The sequence below is a fragment of the Mesoplodon densirostris genome, chromosome 19, assembly GCF_025265405.1.
Source record: "Mesoplodon densirostris isolate mMesDen1 chromosome 19, mMesDen1 primary haplotype, whole genome shotgun sequence".
NCBI classification, from domain to species: Eukaryota; Metazoa; Chordata; class Mammalia; order Artiodactyla; family Ziphiidae; genus Mesoplodon; species Mesoplodon densirostris.
In genome coordinates, this window is record NC_082679.1 from 3,564,261 (window position 1) to 3,585,591 (window position 21,331).

General features: G+C 50.9%; 1 protein-coding gene across 1 annotated transcript; it reads left to right on the forward strand.

Moving 5' to 3' along the window:
- Positions 1–14,618: 14,618 nt before the first annotated feature.
- Positions 14,619–20,941, forward strand: TMEM150B (transmembrane protein 150B). The gene is made up of 6 exons (XM_060085350.1): positions 14,619–14,686; positions 15,002–15,061; positions 15,158–15,225; positions 15,422–15,549; positions 18,044–18,227; positions 20,693–20,941. The coding sequence occupies exons 1-6, from the start codon at positions 14,619–14,621 to the stop codon at positions 20,890–20,892; spliced, it is 708 nt and encodes a 235-aa protein (XP_059941333.1). The 3' UTR covers positions 20,893–20,941.
- The last annotated feature ends 390 nt before the right edge of the window (positions 20,942–21,331 follow it).

Consider the following 21,331-nt stretch of genomic DNA (forward strand, 5'->3'; position numbering starts at 1 on the left):
CCGGGCCCGCCTCTCAACGGCCGTCACGGCCTTCCATTAGCCAAGGTCGCCGCCACTCTTCAGTCGCTCGGAAGCTTGCGCCGCTCCCATTGGCCGAGCTCCGCTCTGCCCCTCCCTGCCCACCCCACGGTCAGCGCCCCTAAAAAACTCCGCGTCGCCCTCGCTGCAGTCGAGAGCCGCCAACTTCCCTCAGTGGCTGCCGCCGCTGTCCTTCCGGCGCTGCCATGGAGACGTATCCCCACCCACGGCCCAAAGTCGACGCTCTCATTGGCCGAAAGCGCCGTCGCTCCGGGCGAAACGCGGGTTTGGATCGGGTTATTTGGGTCCAAGTGGAAAGAGGGCGGGTACCGCCTGCTCCAGAGCCCGCATGGGATTGGTTGGCCTTGGAGCGACTCATGCTTCCATTGGCTAAGGTCTCCGCCTGTCACCATAGAGTCGCGACCTCCCTGTTCTTTTTCTGTGGCGAAACCTTCGACCACCAGAGGGAGAAAGCCGGGGAGGACGGGAGGGGGCTGAATGCGTGCGCACCTCCTTCCCCCCGGCCGTCTGGGCCAGCGGTTGCCAAGGCGACAAAACTTTATTGACAGCCATGCCCGGTACAAAGGGCTTTTCGCTCTCTTCCTCACTCCTAGACCACCTTCTCTTCCCCTAAATAACCTGTTTAATTTTGAGTACCCACAATAACACTCTGTGGGTGAAAGGGTCAGAAAGAAGGAGATTGGTAGGTGAGGGCTTTGAAGAAAGCCCTGACTCATGGGGAGCTCCCATGGGGCACCCCCCCACGCCCACAGTTGAGATCACCCCTCTGCTCCAGTCCTGGAGGCAAACATAATTAGCAATTCATCATAATTATGCCCAGAATAATAAGCCCTACACTTGGAGCAGGCGGTCTTTGTTTTGTTAACGGCTGTATATCCTGTGCTCTTGGAACAATGCGTGGCACGGAATAGGTGCTTCATTAATTTGTGCTGACTGAATGAATGTATGAAGCTGGTTTCTGCAATCCGTCACTCTGTGACTTTGGAGAAGTGGCTTGCCCTCTCTGGGCCTCAGGCTCGCATCTATAAAACAAGGACCACACTGGTCCCTCTTTGAGGGGTCCTCCTTAACACCCTCCTAGGTGTCCTTCACTCGTGCTTCCAGGCTCCCACCCTCTGTTCTTACGGTTCCTTCCCCAGCTGGGACTATCCTCAGCTCGGAGACGCCCCCAACCCAGGTACCCCCACCCCCATAAGGATGGCTACAGCTCCGGAGAAGAGATGCAGCCTCACCCGGAGAAGGGGAGCCAGCAAGCAGAGAGGACCCTATAAAAAGCTCAGCTCAACTGAAACAACACTGTAAATCAACTAAACTCCAATAAAAATTAGTTAAAAAAAGCAACAACAACAAAAAACCTCAGCTATTCGGGAAAGTCCTATCAGCAGGTCTGAATCTTAAAAGTGCAGCCCTGGGCTTCCCTGGTTGCGCAATGGTTGAGGGTCCCCCTGCCGATGCAGGAGACACAGGTTCGTGCCCCGGTCTGGGAAGATCCCACATGCCGCGGAGCGGCTGGGCCCATGAGCCATGGCCGCTGAGCCTGCGCGTCCGTTGCCTGTGCTCCGCAACGGGAGAGGCCACAACAGTGAGAGGCCCGCGTACCGGAAAAAAAAAAGTGCAGCCCTCCCACCAGCGGGTGTACACCCTAGAGAAACTCTCAAAAAATGTGAACAAAAAAATAAGCACAAGAATGCTTGAGACAATGGTGTTCGTAAGGGTGAAAAACTGGAAGCGGCTTAAATGTCCATCACATGAGGCATGAATTAAATGGATCATGGCATATTTACACAGGGGAACACCATACTACAGCGAAAGTGGATGAACCAGCATTCTGTATATCAACCTGGACAACCCTAAAGCATGCTGCTAGTTGCAGAAGTTTACATAGTCGAATGCACGCAGTTTGAAAACACATAAAACAGGGGTTGTGTGTGGACACATGAAATTATACACAAACTTGCATGGGTATGATAAGGGGCGGGGGAGTCCAAGTGGCGACCCCTGGGGGCAGAGTGGAAGGAATGCAACCAGGAAAGCTACTCAGGACATTGTTATTTGTAATTTTTTTGTTTTTTTAAGCCCGGAGGTGGAAGCCCTGAGTTCATTGTATTCACTGTCTGTTCTTTTTCTACGTGCGAGAAATATTTCATAATACAAATAACATTTTAACACGCCAATGCCACTTCCAGGATTTTATGCTAAAGAAATAACTGGACAAGTGTTAAAATATTCAAAGATGTTTGTCTCAGCATTTGTTGAAAAAGCAGAAAAATAGGAAGAGCCGTAATGTCCAGCTGTAGGAGATTGGTTGGACCGATTACAGCATATTTGCAAGACGGAAGAACAATAGTACCTAACAGTTACTGAGATCTTAGCACACTCCAGTCACTTTGCAAATAGTCCTGTGAGGGAGGGGCTGTTATTATCCCCATTTTACAGATGAGCAGAGTGAGGCTTTCCAAGGAGGTGTAACTGGCCACCAGATTACAGAGTTTGTACTCTCAACCCCTGCTGCTACACTGCCCGGACAGGATCCAACTGGTTCTCGACCCACAGATGACATAAGAGGCATCTCGGAAAAACGAATAAATCTCTGACACATGTTACAACACAGATGAACCTTAAAAACATCATACTGGGTAAAAGGAGCTAGACACAAAAAGTCACATATGGAGTAATTCCATCTCTATGAAATATCCAGAATAGGTGAATCTGGAGAGACAGAAAACAGATCCAGGGAATTCCCTGGCCATCCAGGAGTTAGGGCTCCAGTGCTTCCACTGCAGGGGGCATGGGTTCCATCCCTGGTCGGGAAAATAAGATCACGCATGCCTCAAAGCGGTGTGGGACGGGAGGAAGCAGATCCGTGATTGCCACGGGCTGGGGAGAATGGGGAGTGACTGATATTGTTTCCTTTTTGGATGAAGTTCTGGAACTAGAGAGCGGTGATGGTTGCAAAGCATCGTACATGTGCATAATGCCGTTGAATTGTACACTTTAAAATGGTTAAAATGGGGCTTCTTTGTGGTCCAGTCGTTAAGACTCCACCTGCCACTGCAGGGGGCACAGGTTCAGTCCCTGGTGGGGAAGTTCTACATGCCCCGAGGTGAGGCCAAAGATAAATAAATAAAATGGTTAAAGTGGCAAATTTGACATTATGTATATTCTACCACCCCTCCCAAAAAAAGAAAGAAGCTCCACCAAAAAACAAAAAGAGAGAAAATAATAAAGAATCACCTAGAGAAAGTAGTGAAAATATAGATTCCAAGGTTCAGCCTCTTGAGAGAGGTTGGTCGAATATTTAATAATTAATCATTTCAGGATGTTGCTACGCAAAGTGTAGCCATGGACCAGCAGCATCAAGCAGGATTCCATGGGTGCTTTTTGGTAGAAATGCAGAATCTCAGACCCCACCCCTGACCTCCTAAATCAGAATCACCCACACTGGTGATTGGGATGTTCCAGAACGTATGAGAAGCATGCCTTAGAAGACACCTGTGTTGCAGGTGGCTTCCTCAGACCAGTCATTCACTTGCTGGAGGGATATCGTGGGCTTGGTAACTCTCAAGGTGGCACGTGACTTATTAAGGGGGAAAGCGTGCTATAAAACAGCAAATTCGGGATGATCATATTTTGAGGGGAAAGGGATATCTACTTTTATGTATGTAAATTAAATGATTGGGAGGAGGATGTGGAGAAAAGGGAACACTTGTACACTGTTGCTGGGAATGTAAATTGGTGCCGCCACTGTGAGAAAAAAATTTGGAGTTTCCTCAAAAAATTAGAAATAGGGACTTCCCTGGTGGCGCAGTGGTTAAGAATACACCTGCCAACGCAGGGGACAAGGGTTCGAGCACTGGTCCGGGAAGATCCCACACGCCGCGGAGCAACTAAGCCCGTGTGCCACAACTACTGAGCCTGCGCTCTAGAGCCCATGCTCTGCCACTGCAATAAGAAGCCCACGCACTGCAACGAAGAGTAGCCCCTGCTCGCCAGAACTAGAGAAAGGCTGTGCGCAGCAACGAAGACCCAATGCAGCCCCCCCCAAAAAAATATATATATATATAACAAATAGAATTATCATGTGGGGCCTCCCTGGTGGCGCAAGTGGTTGAGAGTCCGCCTGCCGATGCAGGGGATACGGGTTCGTGCCCCGATCTGGGAGGATCCCATATGCCGCGGAGCGGCTGGGCCCGTGAGCCGTGGCCGCTGGGCCTGCGCGTCCGGAGCCTGTGCTCCGCAACGGGAGAGGCCACAACAGTGAGAGGCCCGCATACCGCAAAAAGGAAAAAAAAAAAAAAAAAAAGAATTATCATGTGATCCAGCAAGCCCACTTCTGGGTATATATCAAAATGAAATCTCTATCACAAAGAGATATCTGTACTCCCCAGTTTATTGCAGCATGATTCACAATAACCAAGACATGGAAACAACCTAAGTGTATGTGGACAGGTGAGTGGATAAAGATGTATATACATACATTGCAATATTTTTCAGCTATGAGGAAGGGGGAAATTCTGTCATTTGCAACAACATAGATGAACCTGGAGGACATTATGCTAAGTGAGAAAAGATAGACACAGAAAGACAGATACTGCATGACCTCATTTATACGTAGAATCCAAAAAACAGTCGAATTCACAGAAACAAAGAGTAGAATGGTGGTTACAGGGAGGGGGGAACGGGGGTTGGTCAAAGGGTACAAACTTCCAACTATAAAATGAATAAGTTCTGGGGGTCTAATGTACAGCATGGTGACTACAGTTAACAATAAAACATTGTACGTTTAAAAATTTGCTGAGAGAGTAGGTCATAAGTGTTCTCACCACGTACACACAAAGCTGGTAACTATGTGAGGTGAGTGATGTGTTAATTAGCTTGATCACAGAGATCATTTCACAGCGTGTACATATATCAAAACATCATGGTGTACGCCTTAAATAGACATAGTTTTTGTTTGTCAGTCGTACCTCGATAAAGCTGGAAAAAACTAAATGGTTGGTTGGGAGTTGTCTCTCTGTTTTCATGTATTACTTGTGTAATAACAAAATGTATATAATAATAGAATAAAATATAAGTATTAGTACTATGTTAATTTATACACATATTCCTATATCTATATATACATACCTATGCATATGCACACATGCATATACATAATTATCTATATATCTGTCTCTACCTATAGCACCATCATCATCCTGCTCAAAATTCTGCAGTGGACTCATACCCTGGTAGCCAGCCCCCAAGATGATCTTCACTCTGCACCCCACCCCCTTCCCCAGGATTCATGCCTTGTGTAGCTTCTTCCACATTGAACATGGCTGAGCTGTGTAACCAACAGGATATTGCAGAAAAGATGGCATGTCCATTGCTGTGTTATCAAAGACACCATCCTCTCTGGGATCACTCACTCCTCTGGGGGGATCTCAGCGCAATGTCAAGAGGTCATGGCAACCACCTTATGGAGACATGCATGAGGCAAGGGCAAGGAACTGAGGCCTCTTGCCAACAGCCAGAGAGGAACTGAATCTGACAGTCATGTGAGTGACCACCCTGGAAACGTTCCTCCTGTCTCTACCAAGCTTTCATAGGATTATGCCCCATCCACAGCTTGACAGCCATCTCAGGAGAAACCCCAAGCCAAAACCATCCAGCTAAGCCACTCCTGAATTCCTGACCCACAGAAACCATATGAGATGATAAATGTTTATTGACGTCCTAAACTGTAGGCAATGGATACACACCTAGATTAAAATCTGATGTCCTTACAATGACCTCCATTCTTCCTCTGATTAATCACTTACTATTCTCCTCATTGCTCACTCTGTTATAGTCCCATCGGCTTCCTTGCTGGAAGCCGGAAGTCCCAAGCATCTCCAGGTCTTTCCCTGCTCTTCTCTCTACCAGGAGAGCTCTGCCCACTGATATCTACAGGGTTCACTCTCTCACCTGCTCCAGGTCTTTGCTGCAATGTCACTTCCTCAGGAGACCTTCCCCGACAGCCCTGCCTGGAATCACCCACCCACCGCAGCCATCCCCTTACTCTGCTCTGTTGTTTTATGCCACCAGGGTTGAGGGAATTTGTTATAGCAGCCACAGGAAGCTAATAGATGGTTGATTAAGTGGACTGGATCAATGGGAAAGTGGATGATTGGATTGATGGATGGATTGTAGGATAAACAGGAACAGAGAATTGATTGAACGGATTAAAGAATGCAAGAACATATGGGTGGGTAAATGGATAGTTGAATGGATGGATGGAGCTTTGGAGAGCTGGAAGAATATCTGAAGAAATTATGGTTAGATAGATAGGCAAATGGGTGGATGAGTGGGTAAATAACTAGTTGGATAAATGCATAAAGGCAAGAACATGCACAGATGAATGGGTGGGTTGGGTGGAAGTTTGGCTGGATATGGGTATTTGAGGAAGAAGCATGGTACACTGGAAAGAACCAGATTTTATTTTCTTATTTTATTTTATTTTTTGGAGTATAATTGATTTACAATGTTGTGTTAGTTTCAGGTGTACAGCAAAGTGATTCAGTTTCATATATATAATCTTTTTCAGATTATTTTCCCTTTTAGGTTATTACAAAATATTGAGTATAGTTCCCTGTGCTATACAGTAAGGTCCTTGTTTGTTATCGATTTTATAAATAGTAGTGTGTATATGTAACCAAAAGTTTGGTTTCCATTTCTGTGGGCCTATTTCTGTTGTATAAATAAGTTCATTTGTATCATTTTTTTTAGATTCCACATCTAAGCGATATCATATGATATTTGTCTTTCTCTCTCTGGGTTACTTAGTATGATAATCTCTAAGTCCATCCATCCATGTTGCTGCAAATGGCTTTAGTTCATTCTTTTTTATGGCTGAGTAATATTCCACTGTGTATATGTACCACATCGTCTTTATCCACTCATCTGTTGATGAACATCTTCGTTGCTTCCATGTCTTGGCTATTGCAAATAGTGCTGCTATGAACATTGGGATGCATGTATCTTTTCAAATTATAATTTTCTCCAGATATATAGCCAGGGGTGGGATTGCAGGATCATATGATAGCTCTATTTTTTGTTTTTTAAGGAACCTCCATACTGTTCTCCATAGTGGCTGCACCAATTCACAGTCCCACCAACTGTGCAGGAGGAAGAACCAGATTTTAGAACCAGACGAACCTGAGTTCTGACCCCAGCTCCCCACAGTGACATTGGGAAGTATGGCAGCCAAAGTGGATCTCCCTTCAATAAAGAACTTACTCAACTGTGAGGACTGCATTTGGCTGACAGTCCCCAGCTGCAGTATCTGCAACTATCATTTTTTTTGGATTGAGGTTCTTTTTGGGCAGCCCCCAACCAACGACTTAGCATAGGAGTGGGGGCCATGCTGGGGCCTGACCACTTCCACCCAATGTGGGATTCAACTAATGGCAATCCTTTTTTTTTTCTTTAAATTGATATAAAATTCAAGTAACACAGAATTCATCACTTTAACCATTTTAAGGTGTATAATTCAGTGGCATTTGGTACCGTGGCACTCTTGTGCCACCATCACCCCTATCAAGTTCCAAAACATTTTCGCCATCCAGAAAGGAAGCGATAAAGCAATCGCTCCCCACCCGTCTGGCAACCACCAACTTACTTTCTGTTCCTGTGGATTTGTCCGCAGTGAATCTTTGCTCTGCATCTCCCCGTTGGGCTGAGCTCTCTGAGTTGCATGGTCTCAAGCTCTTCCTAAATATACCTTCCTGCCCCCCTTTCCTTTTACAGGTGGCAGGCCGACTCCCCCGCCTACTCCTTTTCTCCCTCCCCTCTATCTTTCACTGGTATCACCCCCAATAAATCTCTTGCATTGCTAACGCCACAGCAGCATTTGCCTTCTGGAGGACCCCGGGACACAGCAAGCCTCTTGCTCTGAGATCGAGTTCCCTACCCTACAGAGCTGCACAACTTCTCAGGGTTGCAGGAGGCTCTGCAGAAGTTCTTTTTAAAAAAATAATAAATTTATTTATTTATTTGTATTTTTATCTTATAAATTTATTTCTATTTATTTATTTTTGGCTGCTTTGCAGCTTCGCTGCTGCGCACGGGCTTTCTCTAGTTGCGGCGACCAGGGGTTATGCTTTGACGTGGTGCACGGGCTTCTCACTGCGGTGGCTTCTCTTGTTGCCGAGCACGGGCTCTAGGTGTGTGGGCTTCAGTAGTGGTGGCTCGCGGGCTCAGTAGTTGTGGTGCACGGGCTTAGTTGCTTCATGGCATGTGGGATCTTCCCACACCAGGGATCAAACCCATGTCCCCTGCATTGGCAGGTGGATTCTTAACCACTGCGCCACCAGGGAAGCCCCGCTCTGCGGAAGTTCTGAACACAAGCTGGAGGACCCCACAACGTGAATACCTACGTTTATGCAGCATTCACTATGTGCCAGGCACTGTTTTAAGTCCTTGCATGGACTCACTCCTGGACCCCACGACAGAGGCACCATCATGATCCTTGCTTTTACAGCCGAGAAAAGAGAGATCCCTAGAGGCCTTCATCCCCTACCCGGACAGGTTACCTTTTCTGGGGAAAACGATTCCCACCACCAAGCAGAAGCAGTTTTCTAAAAGTGAAACTGCAGTATCATCTCACCCAGAGGAAGACCACAGCCTCTTCCCCTCAGCCGAGCCAGGATAGCAGCCTGTTTCTGGAAGGATCCAGAAGATTCCAGGCCACCAGCCTGCAAGTGGACAGTGGGAGGAGCCTGATTCCCAAATTGAAAGTAGCCCACCAGGTTGGAGTCCCCCTTCCCCCAGTTCTCTCAGGGATGTCCTGAGGATATCAAACAGCCACCAGAGGGACACCAGTAAGCCTAGCCTTTGTACCAATGCAGGGAGGTGGGTACCAAGGCCCAGAGCAGGGCAGGGGGGAGTCTTGCCTAGGGTCACCTGGGAGTTGGCATCTACACTTCCTTTTGAAAGAGGAGCAGGCATCAGACAGGCACAAGCACAGCTGGGGCAAGGTGGGGGGCACACTCTCCCTGGCAGAGTTAGCAGCAGGTAGCATCCAGCCCTCCCTCCCCTGCGCTCCTGCAGGGCTCTGTGTGATGTCCACTAGGGCACACATCCCCTGCACACAGGGACCCCTTTCGAGGACAGGGGCTGGGTCAGATCAGTCCTGGGAACCGAGGTACCTCAGGGAAATGTTTACTGAATGAAGGAAGGAAGGATTCGGGAGGAAGATGCTGAGCCATGGCTGAGGCAGTGGTCTCTAAGAAATGAAAGGAGGGCACTGGTGGGGTTGGCGGAGAGGGGTGAGAACTTGCTAGAGCTCCACTCCACCAGGGCAGTTTTCGTCTGCTTGCTCACGGCTGTATCTCCAGCGTCTAGAACAGTGCCTGGCACACAGTGGGTCCTCAGTCAATATCTGCTAAGCGGCAAACAAAACAAAACAAAACAAAACTCCAGGACCTCTGATTCCCCCTCCTGCCACTGGCAGCTGAACTAAGGAAGCGTCCTGCATTGAGCTATAGCCACGTGCCAGGCACCCATCAAAGGCGGACCACGCATTCTGTTTTCACTTGATTCTGAGCATGAACCCCCAGAAAAAGGCAACAGGAACAGTAGCTACCTCTTGGAAACACACAAGTCTCAGGGAATTCCCTGGCGGTCCAGTGAGTAGGACTCCGTGCTCTCACTGCCCAGGGTCCGGGTTCAATCCTTGGTTGGGGAACTAAGATCCTACAAGCCGCACGGCGTGGCCCAAAAAAAAGAAACGCACACGTGTCAGACATGCTCTGAGCGCTTTAGGCGGGTTGGCTCTGCAATTCCACACTGCAGCCCCCGCTAGTTATTATTATTTTTTTTTTTTTGCGGTACGCGGGCCTCTCACTGTTGTGGCCTCTCCCGTTGCGGAGCACAGGCTCCGGACGCGCAGGCTCAGCGGCCACGGCTCACGGGCCCAGCCGCTCCGTGGCATGTGGGATCCTCCCGGACCGGGGCACGAATCTGTGTCCCCTGCATCGGCAGGCGGACTCTCAACCACTGCGCCACCAGGGAAGCCCCCTGCTAGTTATTCTTATCTCCATTTCACAGATGGGGAAGCAAAGGTTCAGGGAGATGAAGCCCTTGGGGCAGGTCACACCGCCAGCAAGAGGCAGAGGCGGAGACCCAAACCCAGGCAGTCAGACTCCCAAATGGTACGATGTGCCCCATTTTACAGATTGAGGAAACTGAGACCCCCCCACCCACCCAAGGGACCTGTGGGAGCCGAATAATACCCCCGCCCAAGATGTCTATATCTTCATCTCCAGGACATGTGTTGGTGGTACGCCACATGGTGAAAGGGACTTTGCAGATTAAATTAAGGGTCTTGAGATGGGGAGATTCTCCTGGATTATCTGGGTGAGCCCAACGTAATCGCAGAGCTCTTACAAATGAAAGAGGGGTCACTGTCAGAATCAGAAAAGCAGAGAAGGGGGTGTGATGACAGAAGCACTTCCCACTACGCAAAGGGAGGTAGAGGCCATGAGCCAAGGGATGCAGGCACCTCTAGAAGCTGGAAAAGACGAGGAGGAAATGGATTCTCCCATGGAGCCTCTAGAAGGACCGCAGCCCTGCCCACACCTTGATTTCAGCACATAAGACCCATTCTGACTAACCGCCAGAAACAGAAGCTAATAAATTTGTGTTGTCTTAAGCCACTAAGTTTGTAGTACTTTGTTACAGCAGCTGTAGGACACTCTACAGGCACCCAGCTCTTAAATGGCAAAGGTGGGATTCGAACTCAAGTCTTGCCAAGTTGAAAGCTCTGGATCTTCTGGGGTATCACTTAGATGTGTGAAGTTTGGAATTATTCCAGATGCTTTTTCCTCAGGATCGCTGGGCTGTGTGTGTGTGTGTGTGTGTGTGTGTGTGTTGGGGTGGGGTGGGGAGCATGTAGGAGTGAGTCAAGAAACCAGGAATTTGGGAATTCCCTGGTGGTCCAGTGGTTAGGACTCCAAGCTTCCACTACCAAGGGCCCGGGTTCAATCCCTGGTCGGGGAACTAAGACCCCACAAGCATGTGGCCAAAAAAAGAAAAGAAAAAGAAAGAAAACGAAACCAGGAATTCTACTTTCATGAGGATTAGAGAATCTGGTCCATAATTACGGCAATGACACCTTAGGGCTGTCATGAGAATTAGTGAGTTAACCCATGTGGAGCACATAGAGCAGCGCCCGACACGTAAGACGGGGTAACAGTTACTATCATTATATCTTTTTCATGTCTACACACCACCAGCATCAGCTCCTCTTAGTCTTCCCTGCTCAAGAACCTTCCATGGCTCCCCAGTACCCTCAGGATAACATCCAAGCCCTTTATGGCAGTTGAGAGCTTTGGGACCCAGCTCATTTCTCCTAGTGGACCCCACAGTCTGTAACCCAGCAGACTGCCTACTAAGGAATGTCGCTCTCCACTTGGCTCTACAAGGATTGAGTCATTAGCCACTGAAGTTACTCACTTTTGACATGCCCTGAAGGGTGTTCAAGGCAGGGATCGGAATGAGGCACTCTGTGCTCTGGGAAAGCTGGCAGAACAGGCCTTCAGAGAGTTAGATATTTTCAGGAGAAGATTTTATGAACCCAATTTCTTGCATCTTCTCGTACTTAGAAAAGCACTAAAGTCATTAACTAAGGTATCTGCTCCTCGTGAGTAGCAGCAACTTTCTTTTTTTTTTTTTTTTTTCTTTTTGCGGTATGCGGGCCTCTCACTGTTGTGGCCTCTCCCGTTGCGGAGCACAGGCTCCGGACGCGCAGGCCCAGCGGCCATGGCTCACGGGCCCAGCCGCTCCGCGGCATGTGGGATCCTCCCAGACCGGGGCACGAACCCGTATCCCCTGCATCGGCAGGCGGACTCTCAACCACTGCGCCACCAGGGAGGCCCAGCAGCAACTTTCTACAGAGATGTGTGCTTGACGGCAAGTACGCCTTCCCCAAAATCACATAGATGCTGATATCGGAGCAGTTCCTCAGAGCTCTCTGAGAGGCTGTTTCGTGGGCCACAGTCCTCAGTATGTCCCCAGATAAAACTGAAACTCACAGCTCTCAGGTTGTGCATTTCTATTTTAGTCGACAAAACAAAGGCATTCAACCCTCAGGTGCCTGGTTTCAGGAACCATCTGGACTCTACTGAGAAGGCCTTGCTGCAGCTTGCATGTATCCTCTAAGTGTGGCTCATCAGACTTTCCTAAACGTCTCCCACAACCAAACGCACACTGGCCACCATTGCTAGTTAGCCACTTCCTCTTCTGGGGAACCCCATGCACTGTGCTACCTTCATTGTAACATCTTGTTTTCTCATTATGGATCCGTGTGTGTCTGCCCTCCAGGCTGGGAACCCACTGAAGGCAGAGATCTTATTCTTGATTGATCGCTGGGCCTCCTCCTTCAAGAAATATTCATGGTGTCTGTCTGTCTGTTTCTCTGCTTTTTCTTTTTTTAACTCACAAGGAACCTGAGAGCTGAAGGTCCTAGTTGCTGGGGCACTGGAAATCCTGCAGCATAGAGGAGGAGAAAAGTGGGTCTCAGACCCTTGGGTCCCCAGATAGCTGGCATTGATGGAACATTATTTAGTCATGAAAAGGCAGGAAGCACTGCCTGCTACAACATGGATGAACCTCAAAAACATGTTCAGTGAGAGAAGCCAGACATGAAAAGGCACATATTGTATGATTCCATTTATATGAAATGTCCAGAATAGGAAAATCTATATACGGAGAAAACAGTTTGGTTGTGACCAGGGGCTGGGGGAGGAGGGAATTGGGAGTGTCTGCTTAATAGGTATGAGGTTTCCCTCTGGGGTGATGAAAAAACTCTGGAACTTACATAGAGGTGGTGGTTGCACAACATTGTGAATATGTTAAATGCCCCTGAATTGTATAATTTTAAATGGTTAGGGACTTCCCTGGTGGTCCAGTGGTTAGGACTCGGTGCTCTCACTGCAGGGGCCCGGGGTTCACTCCCTGGTTGGGGAACTAGGATCCCACAAGCCACGTGGCACAGCAAAAAATAAATAAAATAAAATAAAATAAAATGGTTAATCTTATGTTATGTGAATTTTACTTCAATTACGAAAAAAGAGGGGGCTTCCCTGGTGGCGCAGTGGTTAAGAATCCGCCTGCCAATGCAGGGGACATGGGTTCGAGCCCTGGTCCGGGAAGCTCCCACAGGCCACGGAGCAACTAAGCCCGTGCACCACAACTACTGAGCCTGAACTCTAGAGCCCGCGAGCCACAACTACTGAAGCCCGCACACCTAGAGCCCGTGCTCCACAATGAAGGGTAGCCTCTGCTCGCCGCAACTAGAGGAAGCCCGCACACAGCAATGAGGACCCAATGCAGCCAAATAAATAAATAGATAGATAGATAGATAGATAGATAAATTTATAAAATAAAAAAAAAGAGGTGGGGAGCTGAGGGAGGAGGGGCTGGAACTTCCGGGTCTGAGAGGCTGGGGCCTGGACTCCTGGGTCCTGGGGCAGCAGGAGGGGGCCCAGGATACAAACACCTGAGTACCAAGAGGGGAGGAAGCCAGGAAGTTAAGGCTTGTTCTGCCGGAGAGAGAAGAAAACGGTCCAGGTAGAGGAAGCAGTCGCTTTCTGGGAGGGAGGTTTTTCCGATGGAGATGTCATCACTAAGATTGCCCTTCCCACTCAGGCCCGGCCTGTGGGGAACTCCAGCTTGATAGAGAGGAAGGGAGAGGGGAAAGCCAGTGGGGGGAGGAGGAAGGGTCACCAGGGTCCCACACCCAACTGCCTCAGGACAGAAACTGCACTCAGAAGGGCAGGCACCTGCAGGTCCGGATTCTCCGTCCCCAAGGAGGTAACAGCTGGGAGGATGGACCTCAGGGGCTAGAAGCAATTGCATGAGTTCTGGAAGGGACTGGAGGCCTGGACTTCTAGGTCCCCAAGGGAGAAAGGGTGGAGAGAGCTAGAGGCTCAGATTTCTGGGTCTTGAGGAGGACAAGGGCTGGGAGTTTGAACATGGAAGCTATAAAGTGGGAGGAAGGAAGCTAGGGGCCCCTGGAAGCTAAGGTGCTGCCTGCTTGGTTCTGAGACCGGAAGTGGCAGTTTGGGGGTGAGGTCCTGAAGAAAGTGGAGGTCATATTCTTGGCCTGACGTGTCTTTGGCTCTGCTGGAACGCCAACAGTCCCACCCCACAACCCAGCCCTGTTCCCCAAACCTCTCACGCAGCACCAGTCCCAGGGCGGAGAGAGCCAGAGGGAGCCCGGACAGGTGAGTACCCAGGGGGAGCCCAGAAGCTGGCAGTGCAGGGAGGGGCTGGGAGAGTCTCAGAAGCTGGGTGGGAGCAGGACAGCTAAGAGAAACTAGGAGATCAGGACAAAGGACTATGCAAAAGATAGGGAATGTTTCCCAAGCAGACAGCTGGCTCATTAGAGTGGACCTTTGCCTATTACTTATGCCTGGGAGCCAATGGAGGCCTCAGGGGCGGTGGCCACGATATGACACACCTGTACCCTTAGGGCTGGTTGCTCACCCAAGAGAGACAGAGAGATAAAGCCGTGACTTCAGTCCCTGCCCCTCTCTTTCCCTGCAGACCCCGGCATGTGGGGATACCTGTCCCTGCTGCCTGCCTTCCTGGCATTCTGGGCTACTGCTGGCATCTGGACCGTGTGAGTGTTAGAGGCAGGATGGACCTCTGGGTCTGAGGGAGGAGGGGCTGGGGGCCTGGACTCCTGGGTCTGAGAGGGGAGGGGCTGAGGGCCTGGACCCCTGGGTCTGAGGGGGCAGGGGCTGGTGACCTGGACCCCTGGGTCTGAGGGGGGAGGGGCTGGGGGCCTGGACCCCTGGGTCTGAGGGGTGAGGGGCTGGGGGCCTGGACCCCTGGGTCTGAGGGAGGGGGAGCTAGAAGTCCGGTTTCTGCGCGTAACAGAAAGAAAAGTTTCGTCGAACTCCCTCTACTCTCTTTGATGTCTCCTCGACTTCAGTTTTTCGCTTGCTGTGGCCAACAAGGCTGTGAACCTCACGGAAGGCTTCCCCTATATCAGGTAGTTATGGTGCTTGGGGTGGGGGGAACTCCGGAGGGAGGAAAGAAGGAGGTCCTGGTTCTGAGGAGCTACAGGATGACCCTTTATCTCCCCCAGTCGATGTGGAAATAGCCCCCCTCAGAGCTGCATCTTCAGCCAGGTGCTCAACTTGGGAGCTGCTTTGGGTAAATACTCCCGCGCACACTTCGTTCGGTGCTAGCCCCACCCAACCAAGAGGGCCCCGGCACCCAGCCTCCTCGTCCCCCAAATCCAGGAGTTGGGCACTCACTCCAGGACCCACAGTCTCTTCCACCCGCCACCCCCACCCCCTACCCAGGAGTCTGGGGCTCAGGCCTCCCGCCCACTTCCCTCTCCTCCCAGCCGCCTGGACCTGCATTCTCCGTTACCACCAGCTTCGGGACTGGGGGGTCGGAAAGTGGCCTAACCAGCTGATCCTGTGGACGGGGCTCCTCTGCGCCTTGGGCACCTCCATAGTGGGCAATTTTCAGGTGAGACGCAGCAGGCCAGCCCAGGTTCTTGCTCGCCCGAGTCTGGGACTACAACTCCCAGCACCCCCGGGGCGCAGGCTTCTGGTTTGGCGGGGCTGGTCCCCGCACGGCCTCCTGGGACTTGTATTTCTCTTGTGGCTCTCGGGCCGTGGAGGGAGGGCGTTCTGGTCTCTGGATAGAGGCCGCGTGGGATGCTCTTTGTAATCATTCCGTTAACCCCTAGGAGTTTGGGGTAATTCACTGCGGAGTTTGGGGTAATTTACTGCCATAGCCCCATTTAATGATAAAATTTCTCAGGTCACTCCCCCCCACACCGCCCACCGCCCACCGCCCACCGCCCACCCCCACACCGCGCTGCTTGGCTGGATCCTGTTTCCCCGACTAGGGATCGAACCGGGGCCCTGGGGAGTGAAAGCGTGGAGTCCTAATTACTGGACCGCGGGGGAATTCCCCACATTCTTTTTATTTTTTTATTTTTGGCTGCACTGGGTCTTCACTGCTGCACACGGGCTTTCTCTAGTTGCAGAGAGTGGGGGCCACTCTTCGTTGCAGTGCGCGGGCCTCTCATTGAGGTGGCTTCTCTTGTTGCGGAGCACGGGCTCTAGAGCGCAGGCTCAGTAGATGTGGCGCACGGGCTTAGTTGCTCCGCGGCATGTGGGATCTTCCCGGACCAGGGCTCGAACCCGTGTCTCCTGCGTTGGCAGGCGGATTCTTAACCACTATGCCACCAGGGAAGCCCTCCCCACTTATTCTCAATGTTTGCCATATCGATGGAGTGTTCTCTCTGTAGAAGGCACTAGCTTTATACGTTGTGCAGGGTTATTTTAACCCATCTCCATAAGAACTCCAGGGAGGTCCTTCTTGGTCAAGTCCCACGGAGATATTTCTTTATCAGCCGGTTCGTGGTGGTCAGAGATGAACCCAGATTCGTAGACTCTAGAAGCCTACATTCTTAGCCACAAAGCTCAGTATATATTTGTAGAATAAATAAATGGATTAGTAATAGGAGAAATCTTATTGATTTATTTTATCATTTTATTTTTTATCTATTTGTTTTTCAGTATGATATCTCTGATTCCAAACCTCTCCCGCCAAAAGGCTGTGGAAGCCGCAGGGTGTTTAGACAAGAGGCTGCCTCCAACTTAACAAAAATTCCCCATGACATTTGCATAGCAAATCATTCACTTATCATGTATTCCTGTGTTCATTAACCTTTGTTTACCTTTAATTATTATATCCCCCCGCCAGAAGCTTTTTTTTTTTTTTGGCTGCTCCCTGCCTCATGTGGGATCTTAGTTCCCGATCAGGGATCCAACCCGAGCCCCGTGCAGTGGAAGCCTGGAGTCCTCACCAATGGACTGCCAGGGAAGTCCCCAGAAGACTTTTTTAGACATTTTCTCCTAATCATCCTTTCCCTCCATGAAGTTTTTATTTTTTTCCTAATATTTATTTATTTATTTGGTTGCGTGGGGTCTTAGTTGCAGCAGGGAGACTCCTTAGTTGCAGCACGCGGGCTCCTTAGTTGTGGCCTGTGGCCTCCTTAGTCGCGGCTTGCCGGCTCCTTAGCTGTGGCATGCAAACTCTTAGTTGCGGCATGCATGTGGGTTCTAGTTCCCTGACCAGGAACTGAACCCAGGCCCTTTGCATTGGGAGCGCAGAGTCTTATCCACTGCACCACCAGGGAAGTTCCCCCCATCCCACCCGACCCCCGCCATGGAGTTTTTAATATGAAAACATTTTAATATAATACATACTATATCTGTAAGCCAGAAACCATTGTAATATTTAATATTTTTTCACCCTCCAAGAACCAATTTCTACCCCCTTGGTGGCAACAATCTGCTCTCTTCCACCCAGGTTGAGAATGAAGGATTTATTCCACTAATATTTTACGAGGCTTGGGCTTCCCTGGTGGCGCAGTGGTTAAGAATCTGCCTGCCAATGCAGGGGACACAGGTTCAAGCCCTGGTCCGGGAAGATCCCACGTGTAGCGGAGCAACTAAGCCCGTGCGCCACAACCCGAGCCTGCGCTCTAGAGCTCGCGAGCCACAACTACTGAGCCCGCGTGCCACAACTACTGAAGCCCGCGCGCCTAGAGCCTGTGCTCCACAACAAGAGAAGCCACCGCAATGAGAAGCCCGCGTGCCACAGTGAAGAGTAGCCCCTGCTCACTGCAACTAGAGAAAGCCCGTGCGCAGCAACGAAAACCCAATGCAGCCAAAAATAAATAAATTTAAAAAAAAATTACCAGGCTATACTATGTGCCAGGCCCTGTTTTAGGGATGGAGGCCCCAGCAGTGAACAGCACGTTTAAATAAATGCCTGGCCTCATGGAGCTGACAATAGCCAATGCACCTAATCAATCAGCCATTCGCCGGGTATGGCAGTTTTCAAGCACGGTCCATGGAGTTGGTCCTGGCGCCTCCCCGCATGGCATCGTGGCCCTCTCCCTCCCACAATTCTGCCCCTCAACGCTGCTCCCTTCCTCTCCCAGGAAAAGAACCAGCGGGCCACGCACCTGACGGGGGCTTTCTTCGCCTTCTTTGTGGGAATATTCTACTTCTGGCTGCAGCTCCTTCTCTTCTGGAGGGTGAAGAGCCTGCCCCAGCCTGGGGCTCCCTGGATCGGGCCGCTCCGTCTGGTCCTCTGCAGCATTTGCACCATCCTAACGGTGGCCAGTATCCTTCCTGGGGCCGGGGACAGGTGTTGGGGGTACGTCTTCATTGGGGTGGGTCTGCTGTGTGCTATTGAGGGTGCCCCTTCCTTTCTCAGCCTCGGTCTCCGTGCAGGATTATAGTGGTGTTGTCACCGAGTCCCGGCTCTGGGGTCACGCTGCCTCCACATAGTAGTTGGGGGAGCAGGGGGGAACTCCTCTGGTTTCTTAACTGCTCAGTGCCTCAGTTTCCTCATCTATCAAATGTGGATAATAATAAGGAATGTGAGGAATGCAGGAGATGACACGTGAGGTGCTTAGAATGGTGCTTGGCACATAGTGAGTAACCAATACACGCTGGGAGATCGATAAACCGGACAGCAGTCCGTTTGGGCTACTGCTCTGTGCTGGGCATCGTGCTGGCTAAGACCGGAGACGGAGGTTCAGATGGCCGAGAACCGTCACGAAGTTCAATGGTAGAGCCGGTGGTAGGCTGGAGGCAGCTGGTACAGGGTCTCCTGAGCTGTCTGTGTGTATCTTTTCCCAGCTCCATGTGCAGTGATGTCATGTCAGTAATAGCTTGAAACGGCCAAGAAACTGACAAATGCTACAAATCAGAGCCAGTTGTTACACATTTACCAGCATGCCTGTGGGTGGAGCCTTGACTCCAGCCCACTTCTGAGTCACCCCAGAACCCAGTAGCTCAGCACACCTCCGGGTGAGCCAAACCACTCTCTGAGCCTCAGATTCCCTATCTGTAGAATGGAGTTGCTTTTGTCAGAATAATGATGATTACTGAGAAGCAGAGTGCTCTGAGAGAGAGGAGGGGCTGCATGCTAAGCCTTGGGGACTGCGGCCCCCTGTGAGGGTGATGGAAGGGGAGGCCAGAAGTCGCTGGCATCCAGAAGAGGCTGGAGGGAACCCAGCTGAGACCCTGGGCCGGCTGCATTCAGAGGATCCCTTTGGAAAATTGGATCCCTTTTCCCAGCAAAATGGAAGTGGTGATCTTGTTTCCCAGAGCAGCAAATTGAATCCAGTGAAATGGATAGGAAGGGCTGGCTCCGGAGCTCAGCGTTCTGCAGCTGCAGAACCAGCATCTGTCCTGTGCAGCAGCAGGTGCGGTTAACGATGAGGTCTAGGCAGCCCCTTTCAAAATCCGGCCTGTGCTGATCAGTTTGGCCGCAGGGTTCTCATTCTGTGGGGCTCTGATATCCCTTGGATGCGGGAAGTGGGGGACAGGACCATAAAATGGTCATCTGAGTGTCGTAAGGCCTGGAAGGCTGCAAAGAGAGGTCTGAGACCTGGCATTTGAGCTGGTCTTGCAGAACCAGCTGCTTTTGGCCTGGGTTGGGTGAGGGAGGGAGGGACACCGCGGGTACATGCGGAGGGTGGGAAAACCAGCCCAGGGGAGGAGATGAGGCTGCTGGCAGGGCCAGAGATGAGCATCTCCAGCGCTAAAGTGAGGGATTACAGGCTTGTGCTTCTGTACAAGTGCAATAGGGAGCCACAGAAAGCTTGTGAGTGGGGGAGTTACAAAGTCAGTTCTGGGGTAAGCACTTCTTTGTTCTAGGATCGGTGGGGCTTGGGGATGGTGTTGGCCTTATTCACTGTCTAGAAATCGTTGAATGAATGAAATGATGTCTAATCTGATCTGGGGGGGTGAGGAGGAGGAGTGCTCCAGTGAGGGGGGTGCTCCCAGAAAACAAGAGGCATCTCTGCAAGGTGGGAGCTCAGAGTATGTGTTGACCAGTGGTTACAAAAGAGTTGTAAAGAGCTGGGACTGTGGAGCTGGAGGAGGGACAGGACCAACCAGTAGAGAGGCCAGGCCAGAAAGAGAGGACAAGACTTGGGGTGTCCAGCTGGCCATGGGGATGAAGAGGGAGGGGACGAAGGCGATTCCCAAGGGTCTGCTAGGGGGCAGGAGTGGACGGTGTGGTTACGGAGGTTGGGGCACCCAGAAAGAGGAAGACCTTTTAGGGAGAAAGGGGGATTCTGTTTGGGAGTAAGCAGGAGGGGTCTGTGGGCCCTGGGTCGGGGGAGAAAGTTGCAAGCACAGCCTGAGGCTGGCGGGTAGGGTGGAGGCATCTTTAGGAAGTCCTGCATTTTTGGAGGTAGAAGCAATGGCGGCTGGTTGGCCCTGGCAAGTGGGGAGATGGCAGAGCCTTCATGGGGTCAGGGAAGGCCGACAGGAAGATAGGAGCCTTGTTCTGGGATATTGGGAATGCAGTGCAAACCGGAGAAATATGCAAGGCAAACATTTAGAAAACAGCTTGAGACAGAGGCGGGAACTGGAGGGCGTCCATTTGAGAGTGTCTGGGCGTTGCCAAGGAGGGTGTCCAGCCAGAGGGGCCCTTCCAGCCAGGGCAGGGCAGACATGTCACGAGAGGGTACCCAGAGATGGATGGTCTCAGCCTGCCCAAGGTCACTCAGCAACCTAGCCGGGCTTGCGGATCCTCCCCGTGGCGCTGTGCCCTTGACTCTGGTGTACAGTGGTCGTCCTCCACACCTGGTCACTGCGCTCAGCCTCTGCCGCCTGTGAATGGGTCACCGCCATGCTGCTGTTCATCCTCTTTGGCCTCTTTGCGGTGGACTTCTCTGGCCTGGACGGCTGCACCCTGTGTCTCCAGCCGGGCCCTGGCAGCCTGAGCCCCCCGCCGGCCTCCCCCATCTCCCTGAAGGTCCAGCTCTGAACACCTGGTCAGCGTAGCATCTTCACACCTCCTGTCCCTGCCATCTGGTTCCGTCCCTGCAACCAGGGCCACCCAGGAAGCGAGAGGCCAAGGCCAGCCAGCCATCCCTGATCAAGGATATTTATTATTATTATTATTAATTTTTTTTTTTTTTTTTTTGCCGCTGGCGGAATCAGAGACACGGACGCAGGCAGGATCACGCGAAATCAGAATTCCTTCCGGAGAGCAAATCCGTACAGAAGGTTGTGGGGGAAGGGAGAAGACCAGGGGAGGGGGGCCCAGGAAGGGGGAGTTGGGGACACAAGGACAGATGGCCCTGTCTGTCCGGATCTGCTAAGCCACCCCAACCAGACCCCATCCCTCCCCCACCCCACCCCGCAGAGAGATTGATCAATAAATAAAATAATAAATTAATCAATAAATAAAATAGAAACAGCTC

Bases quoted from the DNA above. Each gene is read 5' to 3' on its own strand.
- TMEM150B (XM_060085350.1), top strand. From the start codon at position 14,619: ATGTGGGGATACCTGTCCCTGCTGCCTGCCTTCCTGGCATTCTGGGCT. The intron at 15,550-18,043 runs GTGAGACGCAGC...TTCCTCTCCCAG, and splicing joins CCATAGTGGGCAATTTTCAG to GAAAAGAACCAGCGGGCCAC. The intron at 18,228-20,692 runs GTATCCTTCCTG...TCTGGTGTACAG, and splicing joins CACCATCCTAACGGTGGCCA to TGGTCGTCCTCCACACCTGG.